The following is a 25,042-nucleotide window of genomic DNA, read 5'->3' as shown; positions in this document are numbered from 1 at the left end:
TGGAGAAACTTAGCACTTGAAGTATTTCGATACAAACAACACATATGCGCGAAAACAGAAACTGTTTTCAAAATTTAAGTTGCATTAGCGGAAATTAAAAACAGTTATAATAACAGATAATAAAAATAATGCAAATAAGGAAATGCAGGAAGTAGTGTAATCAGATGATTAAACCTATACATTGTATACCACTGAATAATGAGCCAAGGTGCATCAGAGTCTCTTAGAACTAAATTAGATTAGAAATAGCAGCACAACAACAGCTACAGATGAATATTACAATGATGACATTGTTACTGGTCTTTTAAAAGTACTACTTTAGTATTCTTATGGCGCAAAATGCACCTTGCAGTTTGAACTTAAAATTTTTAGCATAATGATGCTGTCGGAGATCATAGACTGTATGAGGTTTCTCATCATTGAAGCACAGTGGTTAGATATGCCATCTGCCGTATCCGTAAGGTGTTTCCCAAGACATAGCACATCACTAGATCCTACACTACTGATAATACCGTATATATACCGCACAATGGAGTGGAACTGGCTTTACATTAATACGAAAGTATCGATATTTGCATTAATGCCAAAGGATCCTGATGACACCATCTGATGGACGCACCAATCCTCCATTGTTTTGTAGCTCGAGTAAAATATAGAGATGTCGGTACTGGGGACTTGACTTAGTGGTAACTAGCGACTGACAGCAAATGTCCCATGACAGCACTTTAGTTAGCTTTCGCCCAATATATCCAACTATATATAGACTGTACTGATACCTATAACAGAAGTTTTGACGTCTGAAATCATTGCATGCACCACAAACTGATCAACTCCTGGGGTACATGTAGCCTGTATCATGAGAATCTCGTCTTGAGCAGTAACATTACCTGTCTTACCAGCATCTGATTCTGCATCACATTTGCTGATAAGTTTGCAAAATGTAGCCTTAAATTGAGTAACAGTTAGATTATTTTTACAACCACCTAAAAAAAGCATCAATTATAACAATTACATAAAAATCAACAAAAATGAATGTCTTAGTCACATAGAACATAGTACATGTACACTTAAGATATAAAATGCAGCTATGCAAAATATGTCAAAATAAATAGGTGAAAATGCTACCATATCGCTATGTAAAATGAAAATGTGGCAATTTTCACTGGAAATCATTCACACCCATCTTAGGCTTAATACATAATGGAATTTTTTTTATCAAGCATGCAAAATGGATTGCATCCATGAGATTATTTCAATAAAAATAACAACAAACAAATTGCAGAAATACTGCATAAAAGTACTAACCATTGCCAAAGATGCATTACTAGAGAAAGTCACATCAACATCTTCTGTTAAGCTGCCAACATATTCATAAGCACTTGCTGTGGCTGCTGCCGCTGTTATGCACTCTGTTTGAGGTTTATGAAAGAAATGTAGATATACCTACTTCAAGTTGAGTAACCTAGCAGCACTGTGCTTGACAGTATTGTTTTGAATTCATTGAAAAAAAACATTTAAATGACTGGGCAGTGTAAACAGTGTGGGCACAGCATTTGGTTTCAATCGAACATTTTGGCCTGTTCTGTCAAAACATGGATTATTGAAATGTTCGCCGCAGACAAGTGCCCAAAGACCAGGCTTATACACTTTTCTGCGGTTGCGATACCATTGTAAACAGCGAGAGTTGTCAGTTACTTTGTTTAGAAATCTAAAAATTAAAATGGAACTAGTAGTTAGTTAGCAACAGTAGTAATAACAATAGTATTATTACTCTTATCTCCTTACTGCTAGCTATACCCAGGTGCAACAATAAATAATATTATAGGCACTACAAACATTTTTTCAAACATTTATTTAATAATAACGTGATGGTTTGTAGTACCTAAATATTATTATTATAAAAATTTCAAATTTAAATAATAAAAAACCTTTGTTCTAAGCGAAGTTCACTCACTAGCTTATAAATTCATCTAATCACTGACAACATACAGTCAAACTCGTACACTCAGTAGTGACACTGATCGACTCTCACTCACTGACTAGTGTAGTAGAACTAACTAGTAGTAGTCTTAACTAGTAGTATAATAGTAGACTTTAGCAGTAGCAATAGTAATAGAACTAGTAGTAGAAGTGACTCACTTGTGAAATGTTATGCCCATTTCTTTTGAAAGTGCATTCTTGCGGCTTTTGCAGTTGATGGAATAACACTGTGCAGCTACATCCTTCTGTCTCTTGCATAAATTATTAGTAGTAGTCTTAGTAGTCAGTCCCTGCAATTTAGGAGTGTATTCTTGATCTTCCATAGCTGTTAAATGAGAAACTAGATTTCTTTTCTCAGATTGAACTCAATGAAATTTACTTCCTGCTTAACTCAACACGGCACTGGCGGATTTCCGTACCAACAAATGACCTTGGCAATTTCAGGGGTTTCGAGTTCAATGGAACATACCTTCAGACAAACGATGTCCTGTTGGTAAAAATTAGTTGGCTTTCCTGTTAAACACTTCCACAAGAAGAAATTTTGTAGCAGCCTCATGTAGTAGCCTCCTGTAGCAGCCTCCTGTGAGACAACTTCTATTTTCCATGTTTCAGTGGCGGATTCATTTGGTAAACCTCCGATTGGAATTTTCCAAGGAAACCTTAACTGGATAGGTCAGTATGATCAGTGCAACCTTATCAAAGTTAACAGTGTGCGAAGGTTTGATGGCTCCTACTGTGATATTAAAATGAAACTTCCAGACAGCATTAAAGTACCATCGCAGGTAAGTAAGTAATGACAGATAATAACACTGAAGAATTACTGTAAGGAGTGGATAGATAATGAAACTTTAGACATGAAGTACTTAACTGGGTGGATAGAGAATGAAACTTTAGACATGAAGTACTGAACTGGGTGGATAGAGAATGAAACTTTAGACATGAAGTACTGAACTGGGTGGATAGAGAATGAAGCTTTAGACATGAAGTACTGAACTGGGTGGAGAGAGAATGAAACTTTAGACATGAAGTACTGAACTGGGTGGATAGAGAATGAAACTTTAGACATGAAGTACTGAACTGGGTGGAGAGAGAATGAAACTTTAGACATGAAGTACTGAACTGGGTGGATAAAGAATGAAACTTTAGACATGAAGTACTGAACTGGGTGGATAGAGAATGAAACTTTAGACATGAAGTACTGAACTGGGTGGATAGGGAATGAAACTGTAGACATGAAGTACTGAACTGGGTGGATAGAGAATGAAACTTTAGACATGAAGTACTTAACTGGGTGGATAGAGAATGAAACTCTAGACATGAAGTACTGAACTGGGTGGATAGATAATGAAAATTTAGACATGAAGTACTTAACTGGGTGGATAAAGAATGAAACTTTAGACATGAAGTACTTAACTGGGTGGGTAGAGAATGAAACTTTAGACATGAAGTACTGAACTGGGTGGATAGAGAATGAAACTTTAGACATGAAGTACTGAACTGGGTGGATAGAGAATGAAACTTTAGACATGAAGTACTGAACTGGGTGGATAGAGAATGAAACTTTAGACATGAAGTACTGAACTGGGTGGAGAGAGAATGAAACTTTAGACATGAAGTACTGAACTGGGTGGATAGAGAATGAAACTTTAGACATGAAGTACTGAACTGGGTGGATAGGGAATGAAACTGTAGACATGAAGTACTGAACTGGGTGGATAGAGAATGAAACTGTAGACATGAAGTACTGAACTGGGTGAATAGAGAATGAAACTTTAGACATGAAGTACTGAACTGGGTGGATAGGGAATGAAACTTTAGACATGAAGTACTGAACTGGGTGGATAGGGAATGAAACTTTAGACAATAAGTACTGAACTGGGTGGATAGAGAATGAAACTTTAGACATGAAGTACTGAACTGGGTGGATAGAGAATGAAACTTTAGACATGAAGTACTGAACTGGGTGGATAGAGAATGAAACTTTAGACATGAAGTGCTAAATCTGGTGAGTGGAAAACAGAACTGTAGATAAGATGTGTCGAACTGAGTGGGTAGAGAATGAGGATCCCAACCAGAGAAAGTGTGAGAAATGTGTAAAAATATAGCATGTGAATCATAGTTAGACAAGTGTTTTCATAGATGCATATAATGCAGTATAGGCGCATCTTTATCAGTGACACGCTAATTTTTATTATAATAAGAGCCGAGTCCGTCCGACCGGGTCTGTCCGTCCGGGTCCGTCCGGGTCCGTTCGGGTCCATTCGACTGTGGTAGGCATTAGGTGTATATGTAAAATGACAGGTGATTTATATCATAGGTGATGAGGTATTGCGCTGTAAACACCTAATTAGGTTTTGTCCTTTTTTTGGTGAAAACAAGACATTATTAATCACACTGTTATATAAGGCTAACAGTATTTTTGGTTTTTCCGGAATTTCTATCATTTCCAAACAGATAACCTGCAGATGAGAGTTTAGGAGACTATTATTAGGTACCAGATGGAGTTTTAACACCAAATATTTTAGCGTCTTAATGGAAGGCGTGGAGCATATGCATGCGGATTGGATAAAATCGGACAAGAAATATGGAAACAAAAAGCGTTTGCTCAGACTAACAGGTCCGCATGCACGCAGATACACACAATGAAAAAGTAGGACTAATTAATACTGGATATATTTAGCTTCTGAATGTTTTTGACCCACGTACTTACCGACAGGAGTTTCTTGGGCCATAGACATATAGACATAGACGTGTAAAATATAATAGATAAAATAAAATAGCTCTGAGTATAATATTTTTGTTCTAAGGTTTTGTTATTTAAGAATGACTAATCGAGAATTTGATAAGATTTCGATGTATTTGTCAAAAAATCGCAAAGCTAAAAATAAATCGATTTATAAACTCTACCATTGCTTATCACCTTACTGACAGCCAGTACATACTATATAATATCGATTTATAAACTCTACCATTGCTTATCACCTCACTGATAGCCAGTACATACTATATAATATCGATTTATAAACTCTACCATTGCTTATCACCTCACTGACAGCCAGTACATACTATATAATATCGATTTATAAACTCTACCATTGCTTATCACCTCACTGACAGCCAGTACATACTATATAATATCGATTTGTCTTACAGCCTGGGAAAACCCTTTATCTGAGAATGGGACTTTGCTTTCCATCTTCCTGCGGTGCTAGTGATGTTAAGTTAATAATGGCAAGTAAGTATCATTAACATGTTAGCACATATGTTAACATGTGCCTATGGCAGCATCTATGACAGCAGCACCATGAGTGTTAAAGTAGCTCAAGATCGTAATTTTTTGCTCACATTCAAATTATGAAAATAGATTTATTCAGATTCCTAAAAATCAAAACTTTGCTATAATAAGGAGTCTGTGTTTGTCTGTCGGTAACCAGGAGTGTTAGAAAAAAGACTGCACCGCACAAGAGTCAAACCCAGGTATTCCCATGTCAAACACAGCTTACTACCCTTTGCACCACTCAACTGCCTTACCACATCTCAGCATAATTGTGGACATACTTATTACATACTCTGCCAGAGTACTAGCAGTTATAAAACTAGTCCTACACTGTTTACATAATCATGCTGCAAATTATTACATAATCATCATCTTACTAATCATAATCGTCATCGTTGCGCTTGACAATCTTTTGTCAAGCGCAAGCTTCTTGTTGGTCTTTGATATGTAGTCAGCAGCAAATAAGATAACATCAGATTTGTTATAGGAAGAAGCATTTACATGTATTTATACTGTCAGCTGTTGGTAGCCAAAGTAGAACAATTTTTATAGAAACTGAGCTGAGAAAGGCAGGCTCTAAATACAGACGTTTTCTTGACGTTTATATGCAGACATTTGATACAAACATTAGTGGAATGTGTCTTTTAAAACCACACAGCCAGGAAACAGCAATATTAAAGTTTGAGACATCTTCTCATGACCTAAATACTATCTGAGCTTTAAATATTTTTAACTGTTAGCGTGTTTACTATTAACAACTTGAAAGCGAAACAAGCCAAATAAAATACAACTGCGTCTAAGTTTTTGACTGCATGAACCATTGAATAATAGCTTTTAAATAGATAATTGAAGGATAAATTTTCACAAAATAAATTAAAAAAATTAAAAAATGCATTGGTCTATACAAGAAATATATAGATGAAAGTGTCGTATCTGCAGAGGAAAGTTATCTGTCTTTACAAAGCTTTGTTTTAGATGCGGTTCTTAGCTGTAGCTGTGGCTCTCTCTCAAGGACATCGGCTGGCAACTTTTGTGTCAATAAATCTTTTTTATTAATTCTATGTACTTTTTTAGATCTGAATGTGATGGGATTCATGCTGCCTGAAGTGATTGAATCAAGGTGTCATGCTGACGCTCCTGGTTCAACAGGCAAATTTAAAACAGATGCACTGGCCATTACTGCCTCGTGAGTTGGTTTGTTTATATTTAGCCAAAAGTACCATCTCAGAAGTACATGTCAGTTGCACCTAATATTTAAGGTCAAAATTTGGTATAACAATAAAAACTATTAACCTGCAAACACCTGTTATTTAAGGTCAAATTTCGATATTTTAATAAAACTATTAATCTCCAAGCACCTGTTATTTAAAGTCAAAATTTGATATAACAACGAAAACAATTCATCTGCAAAAACCTGTTATTAAATGTCAAAAATTATATGAAAATTAAAACTTTTTATTTGCAAGCACCTGTTATTAAATGTCAGAAGTTGATATAACAATAAAAACTATTGGTTACGCCAGCCACTTATTAACAGATAATGCAAATTAAAAAATACTGCAACAATGCAACAATTAAAAAATTAATCTGACTGATCAACAGACATGATTATCTGAATCTGTCTGTTAGTCAATCCAATCTACATTTTGGTTACATCAATATGCTATTCTGTACAGTACTACAGCTATAACTTGAAATAAAAACTATGTTTACAATGAAATACCATGAATTAAATAAGACAAATATTTTTTACTTTCAAGTTTCTTTAAAGCAATATTCTTTCATGTAATTACAGAAAGATGCTCTGTGTGATATGAAGGTACAGACTAAGCATTTGTCTATTTCAATGATTCCAGTCGTATTTTCTTTAGATAAAACATTGAACCGATTTCAAAAGGTCAAACCTTTTCGAATAATAAATGGATAACAGTCAAACCTTGGCCTCTACAGTAAAACTTTTTAGTATACACCATATAATTTGAGCAAATATTTTTGTTGATGCATTAGTTTTTAATACTTAGGGTTTAAATTTTTTATAATGTTACAATTTTGTGACTGACAATAAAAAAGATTATAACATATTAAAGTAAAAAGTCAAAACAATAAAAACTATAAATTATGGCAATATGTAATATATCTAGTGTAAGTTAGAGTATGTTGCGTCACCCATTTCTATGACTTTCTATCAAACTTTTGTATTTTTGAGCCTTCACTTCTGTCAGCATGTTTTCAAAGTAGTCTCAATAAAATATAATTTTGTTAATTATCATTTTAATAATTTTATTTTATTTTAATTTTGACATATAATTAAGGTTTATAAATTTTATAAATGTGTTTCTTTAACTACATTTACATAATACCTTTGTGCTATTGCTATGTATAACTACTTGAAGCATTTATTCAAGATCTGAAACAAATATAATACTATGTATTCTTATAGGAATTTCTGCTCCGGCATACAGAAATTTCAACATACAAAGCAATTATAGGACTAGATTAAGTTTCTGTGTCAGAATTTAAACAGAGTTAAAAATTGTGTTAAACCCAAGGGTTCATGTCACAATCCAACATTTTCGAGAACCAAAGTACGATGGCAAAGAACGACGTGAAGATGAACAAAAGTGCCCTCAGTATTTGGAAGGCAACCAAGTTCTTTAGCTATTGTTTGACACTTTCAGTTTATTACCTCTTTATCAAAAATGGCAGAAACAGCTTTAATTATATTTAATAGGTCTAGCAAACTTTGATGTATATTCCTCTTGCATTGAAGGGCAGTGATGGGAGCCCTGGTGTTGCTGGTGGTCATTTGTTCGATCATCGATGGAATCTGCTGGTACACACCAGAAGATGGTTTAACATGGTTTTCCAATCGTCATGAACCAAAGATGATAGTAAATATACAGGGGCAAAGTAACAAAGTCATGGAGCTAACAGATGTAAGTATATACAGTATAGCTTGTAAACTGAAACCACATGTACATGAAATCCTGCAAGAAAGTTGCTTCAACTGATTTGATTGATAAATGGCATGTTTTTTCAATTTTGGAATTTGTGGCATTTCCCACTTTTATAACTTCTACTTTTTAATTTTTGAATAAAATCTAAAGAAATAAAAATATAATATAAATTATTTATTGTTATGGTAACTGCATCATAGACCTATATCTACGATATATCATGTATATCTATGTATATCAGTATCATATCTATACAAAACGTAATGAGTGGCTTGTTTCTTAAAAACAATGGCATAATATATTTTTGTTAATAATATTTAGTTAAGGTTAAGTATGGTGAATCATTACCAATATGTTTGGGCTATAAAGTAATAGTAACGTAAAACAAGGGTAGAGACAGCACATACCCAAAAGTGATAAAGACTGATTTAAAAATCTGATTTTACCACATTTAGTTTATTGAATGTGTGCCCTGATGTCAAATGTGTTTAGAGCTTTACAAAATCCATTAGTAGGTAAAAAACTTTTTCAGCTAGCAGTATTCTTGGCTAATCCTTCAAAAGCCCGATGCCTCCAATATCTGATACCCTCCAGCATATATTAGATACTAGCTGTACTACCCGGCGTTCCCCGGGTAATAAAAAAGTTTTTGAACCGAAAATTGATTTGTATTTAACATATAACAACATCTACCATTCTAACTTTTAAACTATATATTATGAGAGAAGTGTTTTCTGTAGTTGAAATAAATTGAGAAATAAAATAAAAACAACTGTAAAGGTTTTCAAACTTTGTCAAACAACTGTAACTTTCAAACTTCATATCATGAAGGAAATTTTTTGTGCAGATCAAGTAAATTTAAAAAAAATAAAACAGTTATAGAAGGGTTTTAATGTAAATGTGAAATAATTAGCAAGTAATAGCTAAATTAAATCGGTTTTGTTACGATTACAATAAAAGATGATTCCATAATGAAACAATTAATACAAACTGAAAAAAACAAAATGGAAATTCTGAATATGTTGAATTAATAATCAGAGTTCTTGCATAGTAGTGTGTGTATAAAGAAGGTTACTGTTCCAGCAGAAGCTATTCATCAGAGTTTTGAATATGACCGATACTGGTACCTCTCAATACTGGTACGAACGAAAAAATGAGATATCATACTGTTTTTGTCTGATTGAATGGAGAGAGAATGTTAAGGCTTTCCTACAGCAATAATACAATTTTCCGTGTAAAAAGAATTGGCATTGACCACGATATTGCAATTTAACCTTTCGAAAAACCAGCAATAGAAGTTCAAAAAAATACAAAAAAGCATCGTGTTTCATAGAGTTAATAGAAATTCATAGAGTTTTAAATAGTACGTCATTTAGCGTGTGCATACACTATACGGTATATAATAGTGTCTTTGATTAATATGCCTTTTATAGCTCAGTGGTAGAGCGCCTGGATTTAAAACTTGCGGTTGCAAGCTCTGTGACTTCAAATCCATCAGAATGTGAAATGTTAATTTCAAGATTTTAATAGATATAGCTGGACATAAACAGACACCTACACAGAGACGCACAAACTTCGAGAAATATATATGTACCGGTAGATGTAGAACAAATCTATTGCATCAGGTGGTGCAGGTTTTCTGTCAAGAAGTGCAACCAGCCATGGATAAAAAACTTGTGATCAGGGTTTTTCAAGCTGTTATTTAGTTGCATTCAATTAATTTTGGTAGTCAATAATTTTTTTATTCAGTTGAGCAAACCAAATTCCTACGAAAACGTTACCAATGAACAAATTGCCAATGGCAATGGACTAGTACACAAAGACCCTGGAATAGAAATGCCACAAACAATGACAGTTGAAACAGTGATGATAGTTGCTCCAGCCCCAGATTGTAAGTTCAGCATATGTCTGTTATGTTACTATGTCTTTGTCTATGTCTATGTCTTTGTAATGTCATAAAATCAGGTAACAGAAAAGTCTTTCGCTTTATTTTGACTGTTAAAAAGTTTTCCAACCAAGGATGTCTATGTTACAGCTTTAGTAAAAAAACTAATCCAAACCTTCAGCTTATACAAGAATGTGACAGCTCTGTTTCAAACAAAGCAGCCCAAAGGTGCTGTTCGCTCGCTTGATGCTCTACGGGTATTCAACATGAACTGGATCATCCTTGGACACACTTATAGTATGGGTGCTGCTTTCATGCAAGAAACACTGTGTGAGTTGAGCAGGTTTGCGTTACTAGTAGACACTCGTAACTAGTGCTCCTACTCATTGGCATGCTTAATGATACTTTCGTTACTAGTTGACATGCCTAACAGGTACTCTTGTTGCTTGTTAGTATGCCTACCGAATACTCTTGTTACCAGTTGACATGCCTAGCAGGTATTTTCATTACTAGTTGACATGCTTAGCTGGTTCTCTTGTTACTGGTTGACATGCCTCACAGGCACTTTTGTTACAATTTGGAGCATGATTATAGGGCATGATTAGGCTATATAGAGTACAGTAGGCGCTCCGATCACGTAAATAATCTGTTCCAGAAACGTTTTCGTTATAGGGAATTTACGTATTAAGAACAGTAAAATACATGTAAATTGCCTAATCCGTTCCAAGATCTTTCCAGACTCACCCCTTTGGCCATTCAAAAAGGAAAAACTTGACTTAGCTCTTTGTACAGTGATTGCAGAATTATGAGTTTGCAACAACAACTTTTCTCCTTTTTCTGATCAATCTCACTAGTTTTATAGACTATGATTGCCGTAAATTTTCAACAAGTTGATAAAGGGACTGCACATTTTTGGCATATATTTACAACTATTTGGTTATTTTTCTAAACAGCAAAGTCTATTCTGCAAAGTAAAACTAAAAACAAATATTTTGTGCGTCTACAATAAGGTAAAACAAGAAAATATTTTTACTATAAAAAGAAATTTTACCTGTTTGTCGTCTGTCACTATTCAGCGGTCAAGGTTATAATAAAAGAGAACTTTAACAATCTACTACGATGAACTAGAATGTCGCAAAAGTTTTATCTAATAGATACAACGCTAAACGCACGGCAGTTTTTCTTCCGCAATTACGGCAAAATAAACTAACAATCAAATCGGTTTTGAAAACTCGCCCGCCTTGACACTTTGAGTAATATGAAATTTTTTACGTAATAAGAAGCAAAAACTTCATATAAATTTTATAAGTTATCTAGAATTTATGTTATAGGAGTGTCTACTGTAATTGATAATATGATTGATGGTGATTAATATTAATATTGTTGCTGGAAACTAAAGCCGTATGGCTAACCATCATAATTGGTATTTCTCTAATTACTATTATCATTTTAAATACCTGTGTTAGCTATTTCATATTACTGTTACATGTATTTATATATTGTTTCTTTATTATGATTATTGTTATTTTTAACGTTACATTATCATTCTGATCTTCATGATATCTTGTTACATATGCTGTTTTTTTATTCGCCCGAGTATTAGTAAACTCTAGGTAGTAGCACCTTTTTAAGTTTGTTATTAATAAATATATGACTCATTTGTAAAACTACTTTTATCTATACCAAAGCTTGGTTAAATAATTTGTTCGTAATTGTATCTTTTAGCTAATGCAAAGCTTGCTGTCGAGAAAGTGAAAGACTACACATTTATGGGTGTGTACAGTGGAATGCTTGCTGTTGATAGCTACTTCTTCATAAGGTTCGTACTTACAAGCTGCCACAGTTGTTACAGCTGTCAGTAGTCACACCTGTAACGACCTGTCACAACCTTGTTACATGTTCTTACAGTTTGTTAAATCGTAAGTTGTTAATTTTGTTGCAAGTCAACTTTTAAGCGAGTTGTGCGATTTATATGACGATGGAAGATTAATACTAAAAACGTCTGGTTGTAGCGGTCTGCTAGTCTCCTATCTCTTTCTCAAGACAAGCGCTAAAAATAAAGGAAGATGGGGTCCACAGCTTTTGATTTACTATATTCACAGGCTCTGGAGGTTAGTTGCTTTTCTATATTTGAGATACATGTATACACAATTCTGTGGTTTTTATTTTTTGATTTTTGATTTATTTTCATCAACAATAGTAATTAAACAAAAGAAAGAAAAGCTGGAAAAGTGATGAAGCCCATAATACGCATTAGCATAGCTAGTCGTGGTGTCGGGCTTGTCGTCTTCACACAATCAAGATCAATTTTTATGAGCAATTAGGTTTTATTCACTTGTTAAAAGATGTGATTTAAGTTTTTTATTGAAACTGGCTACCTTCTTTATGTTTTTATAGTATTAGGAAATTGGTTCCAAAAAATGGCCCGTTGGTAATTCAACCTGCGATGGCTTTTAGATTACCATGAGTTTTTTTACAATGTGGAGACAACTCCATTAATGCTTACAGACAGATGTCCAATAATCGGTGTCTTTGTTTCGTTCATAGATTCAAGTCAAAATTAGACTAGTAAGATTGTTTAGCCATTTATCAACATATTTGCTGATGCAACCATAGCCATCAGCAATTTTTTCTCATTTTGTTCTGATAGTTTATCAAGTATATGCAAACAGCTAAAGCGCTCACTAAAGACTTTTAAAATTATTAGTCGTAAATGTACTAAATAATCAAATTGATTAATTTAGGCAAATGTAAAAAGATGTTTTTGTTTGTGAAAATTGTAATTTATTGTTTAGAATTCTACCGTTATATGGAATACTTATCCTGGTGTACGCGGCATTTGGACAATACTTGGGTTCTGGACCACTCTTTGACTGGCAATCAGAACGAGTCAGAGACTGCAACAACAACTGGTGGGCCAATCTCCTCTTCATCAACAATTTTTATAAGCCCAGAGAAATGGTAAGATGACTCCAAAAGTGTTTCTTAAATAATGCCTAGACTTTTTTCAATGATAAAAATATTTAATGAAAATGTTTAACAAAGTTTTGATGAAAGGCCAAAGTAAAAGAGACCATTTATACTGTGTATATTTTTAACTACATTATATGTATAAAAAACAGTTATTTTATATTGTATAAGAATCCATCATAACATACTGGTGATTCATTTTTAGAACAAATTTTCTGCAAATCATGTAAATAGTTTTGCGCTAAATTAAGCACTGTAGTTAGCTTGAGGCTGTATCAAAACATTTATCATACTTTACTAACAGTCAGTAATTGGCAATCAGGGCTGAAGTTATTATAGCACCGTGGTCTAGTACACCGTGGTCTAACACACCGTGGTCTAACACACTGTGGTCTAGTTCACCGTGGTCTAGTACACCGTGGTCTAGCACACCGTGGTCTAGCACACCGTGGTCTAGTACACCGTGGTCTAGCACACTGTGGTCTAGCACACCGTGGTCTAGCACACCATGGTCTAACGCACCGGGGTCTAGCACACCTATTCTGTGCACAAAAGTTGGTGGTTCAATTCTCGGAAACGTCTCAGGCGGTAAGGAGAAGGGCAGCTGTCCGAGGATTGTTTATTTTGTCAGTTCAAAAATGCAAGATAGTTTGCTGTGGCCACTCTGTAAGGAAATCTTTCACGGAAGGGTGTAGCATAAACACTGAAACAATTTAAAATGTATATATTATTACACTAAAAGATTAGATTTAGATATGAGGTCAACCCTACTATTCTGCTTTTATTTATTTGAGTATAAATTAATGGTTATCATTACAATAAATTCATTCTAAGAAATATTGATGCCAGCCTGACAGCAAACCAACTGTTCTATTGCAGTGCTTGGGATGGAGCTGGTACTTATCAAATGACATGCAGTTCTATGTGATTGCACCAATAATACTCATCCCTCTCTTCTTGTAAGTCGGTTGTCTCCAGACATCATAAAATTGTTTTTTAATTGATAAGGCTCCAAGGCTTAAGTAGAGTATTTGTTATGAAACTTGAATTAAGGCTGCTGTACAGCGGAGTCTTGTGAGTTGCTGGTAGCATCTTTAATCATTAATAAAAACATATCAATGATCTAGGATGATCTACAGTTTGATAAGCTGTAGATCATTGATGCATATCATAAACTGTAGATCATCGGTACGTACTTATCAAACTGTAGATCATTAAAACCTTCAAATTATAATCTCCTTTCAAAAGAGTGCATTCGTGATTTCTTTCAAACAGAATTAACTTGAGTAATTTGTTGTTTCTACAAAATTTATGCTGTTTGTTGGCTGCCAATAACAAAGGCTGACAAGCAATGATTGTTTGCGCTGATAATTGTATTGTGTTTTTATTATATTACTAGATGAATGCTCAGTATTGCACGGGTATATGCTAAACATTCATTCAAAATTTACAACTGCTTATAAACAGTGGCGAGTAATGTAGTTGCCGATTGCTAAGTTTCTTTATGCAATGAATTTGAGTAACTTGAGCTAGTCCAAATCTTTACTATAATAAGAGCCGTGTTTTTTCAATAGTATTTTCACAAGCTCGGCATAAGTACATGTATGTGTACAATTGTCAAGGACAATAGCAAGGACAGTGTTGTGTAATGGATCACGCTCTTTTCTGCAAAACTGGAGATTCTTAGTTCCAATTCAGTGCAATGACGATTTTTGTTACAAAAATTTCCTCGCTATTACTGGACAGGCATCGACATTTATTTATATACATATTTCTCAAAGTTTGTGTCTATTTGTCCAGCTATAGCTATTAAAATCTTAAAATAAAGAACCCATAACAGGAAAAATTTAATCACAGACCCTCCCGTTTGCCAGTTCATTGCCTCACCAATTCAGCCACACAAGCTTGATAGATTCATAAGTCAATATATGTCGTTGTATAGGCGCAAATACGCTACCGTTCTCCATTACGACTCAACGTAATGGATAGCGGTAGCGTAATTTCATGTGTGCTCAATCGTTAGAGCAAGTAGTTAGCTCTTATTAGTAAGCTTACTCGAATTATCCATTTTAAGAAAGTTTCTTAAAAATAGCAATAGTAAAAACTAATATTAATTAATAATAATAAGTGCATATTTAGCGTATGTATTCATGATTAGGATATACCTATATGAGCATTAGCAATGTTATATCTCTATGTAAGAGTAATAGTAATGAGAAGAACAGTTTAGCTTAGTAGTTATGCGCTCTTGTTGGTAGATAGAGGCAAACACAAAAACAGACAAACACGTTTTTTGTTTGTCTTTGTCAGAAACATTTTGCTTATTAAAGGTCAAAGGTCAGAGTCTACAATCTTGGGTATAGGAATAACTGTTGTCTGCAACAGTAAAACAAAAGTGACAGCATCCACAGAAATGTTCGTTGTAACAATTCATCGGAGACATAAGGGTTTTTATTTCCATAGGAGGAATTTCTTGTTCTCAAAAATGTCAGTGCTGACATAATGTGCAAATGCTCTTCACAAGTTGGCGCAATCTCAAACTTTCAGAAATGATACTAACAGAAACTCTATTGGAAGTCAGTAAATGTCTCATTTGTAGAAACTGGCCTTCAAGTTTAAAAATGCAACCTAGTAAAGAGTTTGAAGCAAGTGCCCATGCTCACTACCCTTCTGTTGGAGTAAACCAGGGCCGCATTAGAAATTCTAACTGGAAAACTGTTATCACAATGTAATAGTCGATGTTAAAATTTTCAACCACGAGGAATCGTTAGCAGTTGTTAACTCAAGTCTATGTGTTTACAGAATTGTTAAAAATAGCTAGGGTTTCAGCTTTTACATGAATCGTTTTATTTACCGAAAAACTTGAATAAATTTTTTGCCACGCGGTAGTTACAGATATTCGTAGTTTATCTGTTGCATTAGCATATATAGTCATATAATATTGACATTATAAGGAATTAATTAATAACTTTCAGTTGTATCACATGCGCAGGGCTAATACCTGTTTGAATAAAGGAGGACAACTCCCTAAAAAGCTGTGAAGTGTGACTTGGAGTTCATCAGTGAAAGATGCAAAGTTACCCTTCAGCAAAATTAAGCAGAACACAGGCGTGTGGTAGATAATATTCTACTTGTCAACTAAATTAGGTACAACTTTGAACACTTCATGACTTTTTAGCTGAGCTTTGCATTGATAAAAAACTCTATAAATTATGTTAGCTTCCTGTAATAGATTGCTTCCCACTGCGAAATACACAAGACCACATACACATCCACAGTTCAGTCTGTTAATGCTGCAATGAGTAGCCTATATAATAAGAGCAGGGTGACGTTGAACCTTGAAATGTTAAGTAGTGAAGAACTTTTCCATCTATTGAATATTTAAAAACTACGACTCCAAGAATCTTGTGAGAGTGAGACTAAACTGGTTCGTTATTTTAGCTTCGTTCTGCAACATTTTAGAAACGCGATTGCTGGTGGAATCATCATAGGAATCTGCTTTGTTGCTCACTGGGCCGTTACAGCTATTTTATGGTGGAGGACTGATGGTCAGAGTTACATGCAGTAAGTATGATAGTTACAACTTTGTTACGGAAGGAAACTCAAGGTCAAAGGTGTATGCAGTATGATAGGACAACCACAAATTTGACATATTTTGTAAAAACAGGTACAACAGAGAGATAATTTAGTTACATGATTGTATATTCAGCAGTACTTTCTTCCCAGTAAAGATTGATACATGGCTTACCACGCTAATGCAAAAGCAATAGATTGTCTTAATAACTGTAATAATAGCCGAATAACTAACTTAACACAAACTATTGTCATTATAGCTTTCTCCTCGACCATCTGAAAGTCTTAAGGCTATAGAAAAATAGTTGTCTTTTTTCTGTGACTTGTTGATTTTGGGTTCAGGTGGCTTTATTTCTATTCATCACCAAAATAAATCCTACTAAAATGCAATTTGAGTTATGTATTTCTTTTATGAAATCTAATATTTTATTTAACCATTGATAAATATTTTAATTTTACGTCATAGTTCATTATTACCAGAAATAAAGAAATGCTTTTCAATACTCCGTATGCCAGCAATGCTGGTCATTAAACATTCTTGAGTTTCTCAGCCCGTTCAAGTATTATATGAATGGCACCCATAAAATCTCCTCTCGTAGCTAAAATATGAAGGCAAACGTTTTCCTTCAGTTTTCTGTTAGATAAGCATGTGGGAAGTGTTGCTTAGGCAGCTACACTTAAAATTACCAACATATAGGAAAGACTAAAGAAAACAAATTTTGATTCTGATCTTATTAAATCAGAATACGTAAAAGCCATTACTGCAAAAAAAATTTTAAATTGTCTTTTGGCTCATACTTCTGTACTCATAAGTTCACAGTGAGAATAACAATAATAATAATAGCAGTATTAATAATGATTTTGATATTAGTTATAATAAAAAAAAGATGTTAGAAACAATAGTAATAATAATTAAGATAATAATAAACATTATTATATGGTAAACCAGAATAGTAAATAGACAACAATGATTTGAGTGAGGGAGTTGAGACAAAAACAGAAAAATTGTTTAGCAGAGATTGAATATATTACTATTTAATGAATGACATTCAAATGGTTAACTTATAGCTTAAACACCAAATTGAGTAATAGCAATAATGCATTTGTTAGAGTTGCCTGCTCAATTTCTGTTAAAGATGTGATTGACAGCAGTATAGGAAAAATATGGAATATTTTCGTTTTAGAGACCCCAATATATATTACGAGGCGTACATCACACCATACTGCCGCATAGGTCCCTACCTTGTCGGACTCATGCTCGGCTATATTTTCTACAAAGATTACAAATTGAAACAGGTACACAGACTTACCTTGTTTTTATTTCAGATAGCAATCACTCTATGAATACTTAGTGCATACTCATAGTTTGTATCTATGTTCATCATTATTATTCATTTGTCTATGTTCATCCATATCATTAATTTGTCTATGTTCCTCCATATTATCTATATGTCTATGCTTATCCATATTATCCATATGTTTATGCTTATCCATATTACCCATATGTCTATGTTTACCCATATTATCCATATGTCAATGCTTATCCACATTATCCATATTATCCGTATGTCTATGTTGAGGTTGCTAAACCTCTGCCCATTTCTATCTTTGACTGAAGGAACTCAAATCACAGATGTTAGTAGATATCCTTCTATGGTAAGCATTAAGTATTGCTTGTTAAGCATTTCCTTTTACCACTTCTGCTTGTTTATTGGTCTTTTTTGTTTATTATACTGCTTTCGAAACCGTGAAGGCTAGTACAGGAGCTTTCTAAAAGTAAGTTCATTGAAAGTCGAGTTATTATTGTCGAATAATAGCTCTACAAACTTCTTGGTAGAACTATTACCAGTAAGTAATGAAGACTCAGTTGGTAGCTCTATTACCTATGGTTAAAGAAGACTCAGTTGGTAGCTCTATTACCTATGGTTAAAGAAGACTCAATTGGTAGCTCTATTACCTATGGTTAAAGAAGACTCAGTTGGTAGCTCTATTACCTATGGTTAAAGAAGACTCAGTTGGTAGCTCTATTACCTATGGTTAAAGAAGACTCAGTTGGTAGCTCTATTACCTATGGTTAAAGAAGACTCAGTTGGTAGCTCTATTACCTATGGCTAAAGAAGACTCAGTTAGTAGCTCTATTACCTATGGCTAAAGAAGACTCAGTTGGTAGCTCTATTACCTATGGCTAAAGAAGACTCAGTTGGTAGCTCTATTACCTATGGCTAAAGAAGACTCAGTTGGTAGCTCTATTACCTATGGCTAAAGAAGACTCAGTTGGTAGCTCTATTACCTATGGCTAAAGAAGACTCAGTTGGTAGCTCTATTACCTATGGCTAAAGAAGACTCAGTTGGTAGCTCTATTACCTATGGCTAAAGAAGACTCAGTTGGTAGCTCTATTACCTATGGCTAAAGAAGACTCAGTTGGTAGCTCTATTACCTATGGCTAAAGAAGACTCAGTTGGTAGCTCTATTACCTATGGCTAAAGAAGACTCAGTTGGTAGCTCTATTACCTATGGCTAAAGAAGACTCAGTTGGTAGCTCTATTACCTATGGCTAAAGAAGACTCAGTTGGTAGCTCTATTACCTATGGCTAAAGAAGACTTAGTTGGTAGCTCTATTACCCAAAGCTGATCTCTGATCTAAAGCAATAATAACCAAACACAAACAAGTAATTCATATGCCCTGCTAGTGACTATCGCAAAATTAATTTGCATTATTTACTTTCTTCTGCATTATTGTGAATTAGTTTTGTTTTTACATTAGAAATTAGTGGCGATTGTTCTCTGGATCGTAACAATCTTCCTCATGGGGGTCGTAGTGTATGGGCAATATGGAGACGTGAAAGATTATGGGGTTACTAAACCTGGATGGAATAGAGTTCAGAGGACGTTCTATGAGACTTTCTCAAGAGATGTTTGGGGGCTCTGCATGGCCTGGATTGTCTATGCCTGTAACCAAGGCTATGCTGGTAAGAGTTGTTGAAGTAGTATTGAGAAAATTCTAGAGGTGTAAAATAATATTCAGTAAAATGTTCAATTATTGTCGAGTTGAGTCTTCATGTTAAAGGTTGACTTGCAACAAAATTCACATTACAGTTATTTGGTATCAAAAGATTCACCATGTCTTACTCTGTTGTGTTATAAGTGCCAAATATGTGGAAATGTGATTACAAGCTCTTCAAAGCTCAAAAACGAAAATCCGCCGTAGATTGGAATCTCTTTATTTCGATGATGTAACCACGAAATTTGGTTATCGTCTTGTCACTTATGTTCTCACGTGAATTGAAAGGCCCATAAAAAGCTCAATATAAAACTTATCGTAGTTACTGTACTAGTTTATGACAAACACTTTGGGGTTTTACCGAAGACCCCGTATCAAATATAGATGCTTGCTACTTTACAGTTTTGTTTCGGCTTGGTCTAATCGGCAAGTCGTAATCTGATCATAGGACCCAATACTTCGCAAACAATTTCTGCAGCACTTTTCGATTATCGCAAGTGGCCAACAGGCTCGTCATGATTATCAGACAATAATATGTACTCCTTCGAGGTAAGGATAAAAAATTAAATGAATTTTTACGACAAGTTATAAGATATCACTGTTAAAAGTGACAGCATTACGATGACGATAAAACAGACGCGTAAGAACAATAGACATGGTTTTATTGAATGCGTGAAGTATATTTGTGAAAATATTTCGACGAATAAGGTTGCAAGAAAGTGTAAACAGAAACCATCTCTCACAACTACATCACATTTGAGCCGTTTTGGAAAGAGAATCCAAACTACGGCGGTCTCGTGTGGCTGCGATTTTCTGTTCGTTTTTGAGCTTTTAAAAGCTTGTAATCATTTTTCCACACATTTTGCACCTACTACACAACAGAGTAAGACATGGTGAATCTTTTCATATCAAATAACGGTAATGTGAATTTTGTTGCAAGTCAACCTTTAAAGTTATGCACTGGAGTCATATATTAACAGGCTGGTTATGGTTGTGGGGAGATGAAACTACATTGAAACAGTTTAGCTCTGAAGAAACGTGTAATTAAAAATGTGTAATGTATGTGCTGATTTGCTGACCAATTATAACAAGCTGATTTTCAGGAATATGATTTTTTGTCAGCTGCTTACAGTATCACTCATATCTTTGCATTCCTCAAATTTTTTTAATTTGTTATTGTATATTGTTCCTATTTTATTTTATTTATTTATTTGTATGGTTTAAGTTTTTATGTGTTTTTGCCACAGCTAAACCGATAAAGAGAGCTGAATATACTACGTATAGAGCTACTAATAGAATATGTAAAACAGATTTTATGAAATGAACCCTTGTTACAATCTGGTTCTTGTTTATACAATTGCTAGCTGCTAACTAGATATTGAAGTTTTACACTGCCTTACATTTTACACTCCTGCGTAACCAGTTGGTGACTACATCTGATAGTTTACACTGCTCTAATCGTATGTAGAGCTTTCAGATGTTAATAATGTGCTCCCAGCATGCATATATATCTCTATATATACAGTATATATATACACACATTATACATGCATATATAAATGTATAAGATAAAATATATACCAAAAATAAAAATATAAATACATTTTGTGTATAAAATATATTTATCTTATACATGTACATGTATATGCACGTATATATACATGTATAAGATACAATGTAAAAAATATTTATATTATACATTGTATAAGATAAATATATTTTATCTTATACATGTATATACACATGTATATACATGTACTGTGTGAGATATAATGTAAAACATATTTATCTTATACATGTATATATACATGTATAAGATAAATATATTTTATACTATAGTATAGGCTACTCCATGCCCTACTTAGTGTATCGAGGGCTCTTTTTTTATTCTATATGAAACTAGTGTCGCTAACAATAATATAATATATTATAATTTACATAATATTATAATTATATTATATAATATAATTATACCGGTACTTGCGTGTGTGCATAACTATCAGTCTTGGTGTTTGACTTTTCTTAAATCATCTGTCCAGTTATTGCAATTAAAAAATAGCAACAAAAAATCCACACAGTACTGGATTTGATCTTTGGACCTAAAGATCAAAAAGCAGCAAGCTTAACCATTAAGCTACATGAAATACAACAACAACCATGGGCAAATTGGCATTACGCTGGTCAAGATACTCACACTTAAAGCGCTTCCTTAGAAGTAATAACTAGCGCTGTTGACCGTTACACGTAACAAGTATTAAGCTGACCCAAAATACCGATATTGTTTTAGCAAAGATTTAAGTAAAGATCTAGCTTTCCAGGTAAGTTACTCAAATTCCTTAGGTAATTATTCTATTACCTATGCAATGCTGAGCATTCGGCTCGCATATATATATACACTCACAGGAGATATATATCATTTTATATTATAGTACATAAATATTTCTATATACTAGAAATTCCCCTGTCATACAGCCCACGACCAAAGTGATATTGGAAAAAAGAAAGGGTATTGATGGTTGAGAAATGCAATATTAGCAGTCAAATGGCACTGCAGTGCAATAGGATAACTACAATGGTAGCTGTAATGTACTGGGTGTTATTATGTACAACAAACAGCAATAATGAAGGGAAAAAATTATATGTTTATATCTCTCCCTCGCAATAGGAGAAATGCAATATTAGAAGTAAAATGCACTAGTATTATTAGAATAACCAATATTATTAATATAGTAATACAGTAATAATAGAAAACCAATGCACAATTTTGGTTACATTTCAAAACGTCATAGCTAACAATATCAAGAAGTTGTGATATTTATATAGATTTTTAGAAAGTCTATTTAACAAAACTATTTAGAAAAAATAATAACATTAACATATTGCCCAACATCGGTCACTATATACTTCGATTTTGTAAATTCGAATGCTTATTCTTATAATTAAATCTTATAAAATCGAATAATTATTCTTATAATTAAATATTGTAATAATCTCATAAGAATCGTTAGAAAAAATATCATCGTCATTTCCTTTACTTCCACTGCTTTGGACATCAGTTGGAATACCAAAGTACTCATAAGTGTCCAAAATGTCAGTTACTTTGAAATCGGCAAAAAAGAAACGATTACTTTTCAGTACTTTTACGTTAATTACAGAAACCTTCGGCAATTGGACAATGCTATAGACTGGTGAAATGTGCACGTTTTTTTTCGTGAAATGCGCACGACTTAATGGTTCTATTCTCTGTCGCTCGGCGTTTCGTTGGCCGGTCTTAATTTTGATAAAAATAAGGCTTGGCAAGTTTTAATAACGATTTTGAGACGAACTAATCTGTCTATTTATGTATAATCCAATCAGATGAGAAAGGTTTAGGAAAGGAAATTTTCTACAAATAATAAAGACTTGGTAGCATATTTAAATAGGTTTATATGTGTTTTGTATCGTAATTATACTTAAACGACTCCATTGAAAAATGGTTAAATTTGTTGATGAAATTTCAGTACAAGGGTTTGCGACAGCCGTTGATGAATAATTTTCGTGAGTTGTGTGCACATATGCATTTATCATAAATCTTCCAAACAATCGCTTCGCTCGTGTTTGGTCGTGGGATTATTTTATATTATAGTATGTCAGTTTATATATATTATTAGTTGCACTATACGTCCAAATAGAGGTTTTACGGTACATGTATTTGATAATAGGACATAACTGAATAACAACTAGGTTCTGGGCAGTTTTATTAAAGCAAATACATAACAAAATTGTGAATAACTTTTCTAGCTTGGTCTGTGTTGAGAGGCTACTGGAAAATCGTTATGATTGAGTCAATCGTAATATGACCATAAAAATGATCTATCTCCATCTCTCCTCCTCTCTCCCTTCTTTTCCTCTCTTCCTCTCTCTCTCTCTCTCCCTCTCCTCCTCTCTCCCTCTCCTCCTCTCTCCCTTTCTCTCTCCCTCTCTCCCTCCCTCTCTCACTCCCTCCCTCCCTCACTCCCATCACTGTCTTATGGTTTAGGCTTTATCACTGACTCCAAGCAGATTCCAGCAAATTCAAAATTCTACAAGTAACATGAGAATTTAAAAAATTTACATGAAATAGTAAATTTTAATGTCACTCAAGAGCTCCCCTAAAGCTGGAAAAGATAGTTAGTCTATACGGAATCTAACAACATGAGTTTCAACTTTCACAGGGTTCATTGGACATATATTAAACTGGAAAGGATGGACACCATTAGGCCGAATGACATTCGCAACATACCTTGTTCACCCTATTGTGATATTCATATACGTCGGAAACAGAAGAGACCTGAATCACGTCGATGACTTCTCTGTAGTAAGTGTTAAGTACTATCGCGTTCTGGGCAACCATTGTGTTATGAGAACACCTACCGTAGTAATGTTACACACCTACCGTTTAAAGTTATACACCCACCGTAGTAATGTTACACGTCTACCGTGGTGAGGTTACACACCTACCGTAGTAATGTTACACATCTACTGCGGTGATGTTACACACCTACTGTGGGAGGTTACACACCCATCGTGGTGATGTTACACATTTACTGTGGCGATGTTACACACCCATCGCGGTGAGGTTACACACCTACCGTGGGAGGTTACACATCTACTGTGGGAGGTTACACCAAGGTTGATGAATGAAATTGTCGAATGCAACTCTTTCAGTTGCATCCGACAATTTCATTCATCAGCTTCTAATCTAGTCACTCTGGTATCACACATGGTATCTGTTTAGCACCATATACCCGGCCAATAACAAGAAGTTAATTTTTATTCCACCACGTACTACTTTGATAATTTCTATATTTTACCCACTAAAATATTCCTGCTCATATCGCGCAGTAATATTGTCACTCAATACATATTGAGCTACAATATCTCATGTGAATCTTACAAAGGAGTTGTCTTTTCATGATAAATGTCTCAATGAAGTGGTCTTTATTGTTATAGACAGGCAATTGATTCTTGTAGGAGAAACTCTAAAAGTTAGAATTTTTATATAGAATATATAGACTTTTTATATAGAATATATAGACTTTTTACATAGACTATATAGACTTTTTGATTGTATATAGATCTCTGTTTTATTGTTTCACTTTAGCCAGAAAGCCATTGCGCAAACCTAAATTTACCACAAATGTTGATTTTTGCAGGCATTCCTGTACTCTGGGTATGTCTTACTTGCCTATGTGAGTGGTGCGATACTGAGCATGATATTTGAAGCACCACCTGCTGGACTTGACAGAATTGTCACAAAATCTTTGAATGGGAAATGAACAAATGTTGACAGTGTATCTTATAATACATTCATGTTTTGTATTCATAATCTTCGCTTATTTGTAGTGTTTTATTGCATATTTATTTGTAATAATTTTAA

General features: G+C 34.1%; 1 protein-coding gene across 1 annotated transcript; it reads left to right on the top strand.

The window, feature by feature from the left end:
- Positions 1-2,644: 2,644 nt before the first annotated feature.
- LOC137405468 (O-acyltransferase like protein-like) lies at positions 2,645-24,959 on the top strand. Its single transcript, XM_068091738.1, has 15 exons — positions 2,645-2,762; positions 5,134-5,215; positions 6,332-6,443; positions 8,028-8,193; positions 9,964-10,105; positions 10,250-10,429; positions 11,825-11,918; positions 12,112-12,210; positions 12,895-13,060; positions 13,949-14,028; positions 16,532-16,633; positions 17,827-17,938; positions 19,408-19,618; positions 23,823-23,980; positions 24,819-24,959. The coding sequence occupies exons 1-15, from the start codon at positions 2,727-2,729 to the stop codon at positions 24,939-24,941; spliced, it is 1,863 nt and encodes a 620-aa protein (XP_067947839.1). The 5' UTR covers positions 2,645-2,726; the 3' UTR covers positions 24,942-24,959.
- The last annotated feature ends 83 nt before the right edge of the window (positions 24,960-25,042 follow it).

Source organism: Watersipora subatra, chromosome 9, assembly GCF_963576615.1.
Source record: "Watersipora subatra chromosome 9, tzWatSuba1.1, whole genome shotgun sequence".
NCBI classification, from domain to species: Eukaryota; Metazoa; Bryozoa; class Gymnolaemata; order Cheilostomatida; family Watersiporidae; genus Watersipora; species Watersipora subatra.
The sequence above is the reverse complement of the archived record's forward strand: the minus strand, read 5'-3'. Positions and strand labels throughout refer to the sequence as shown.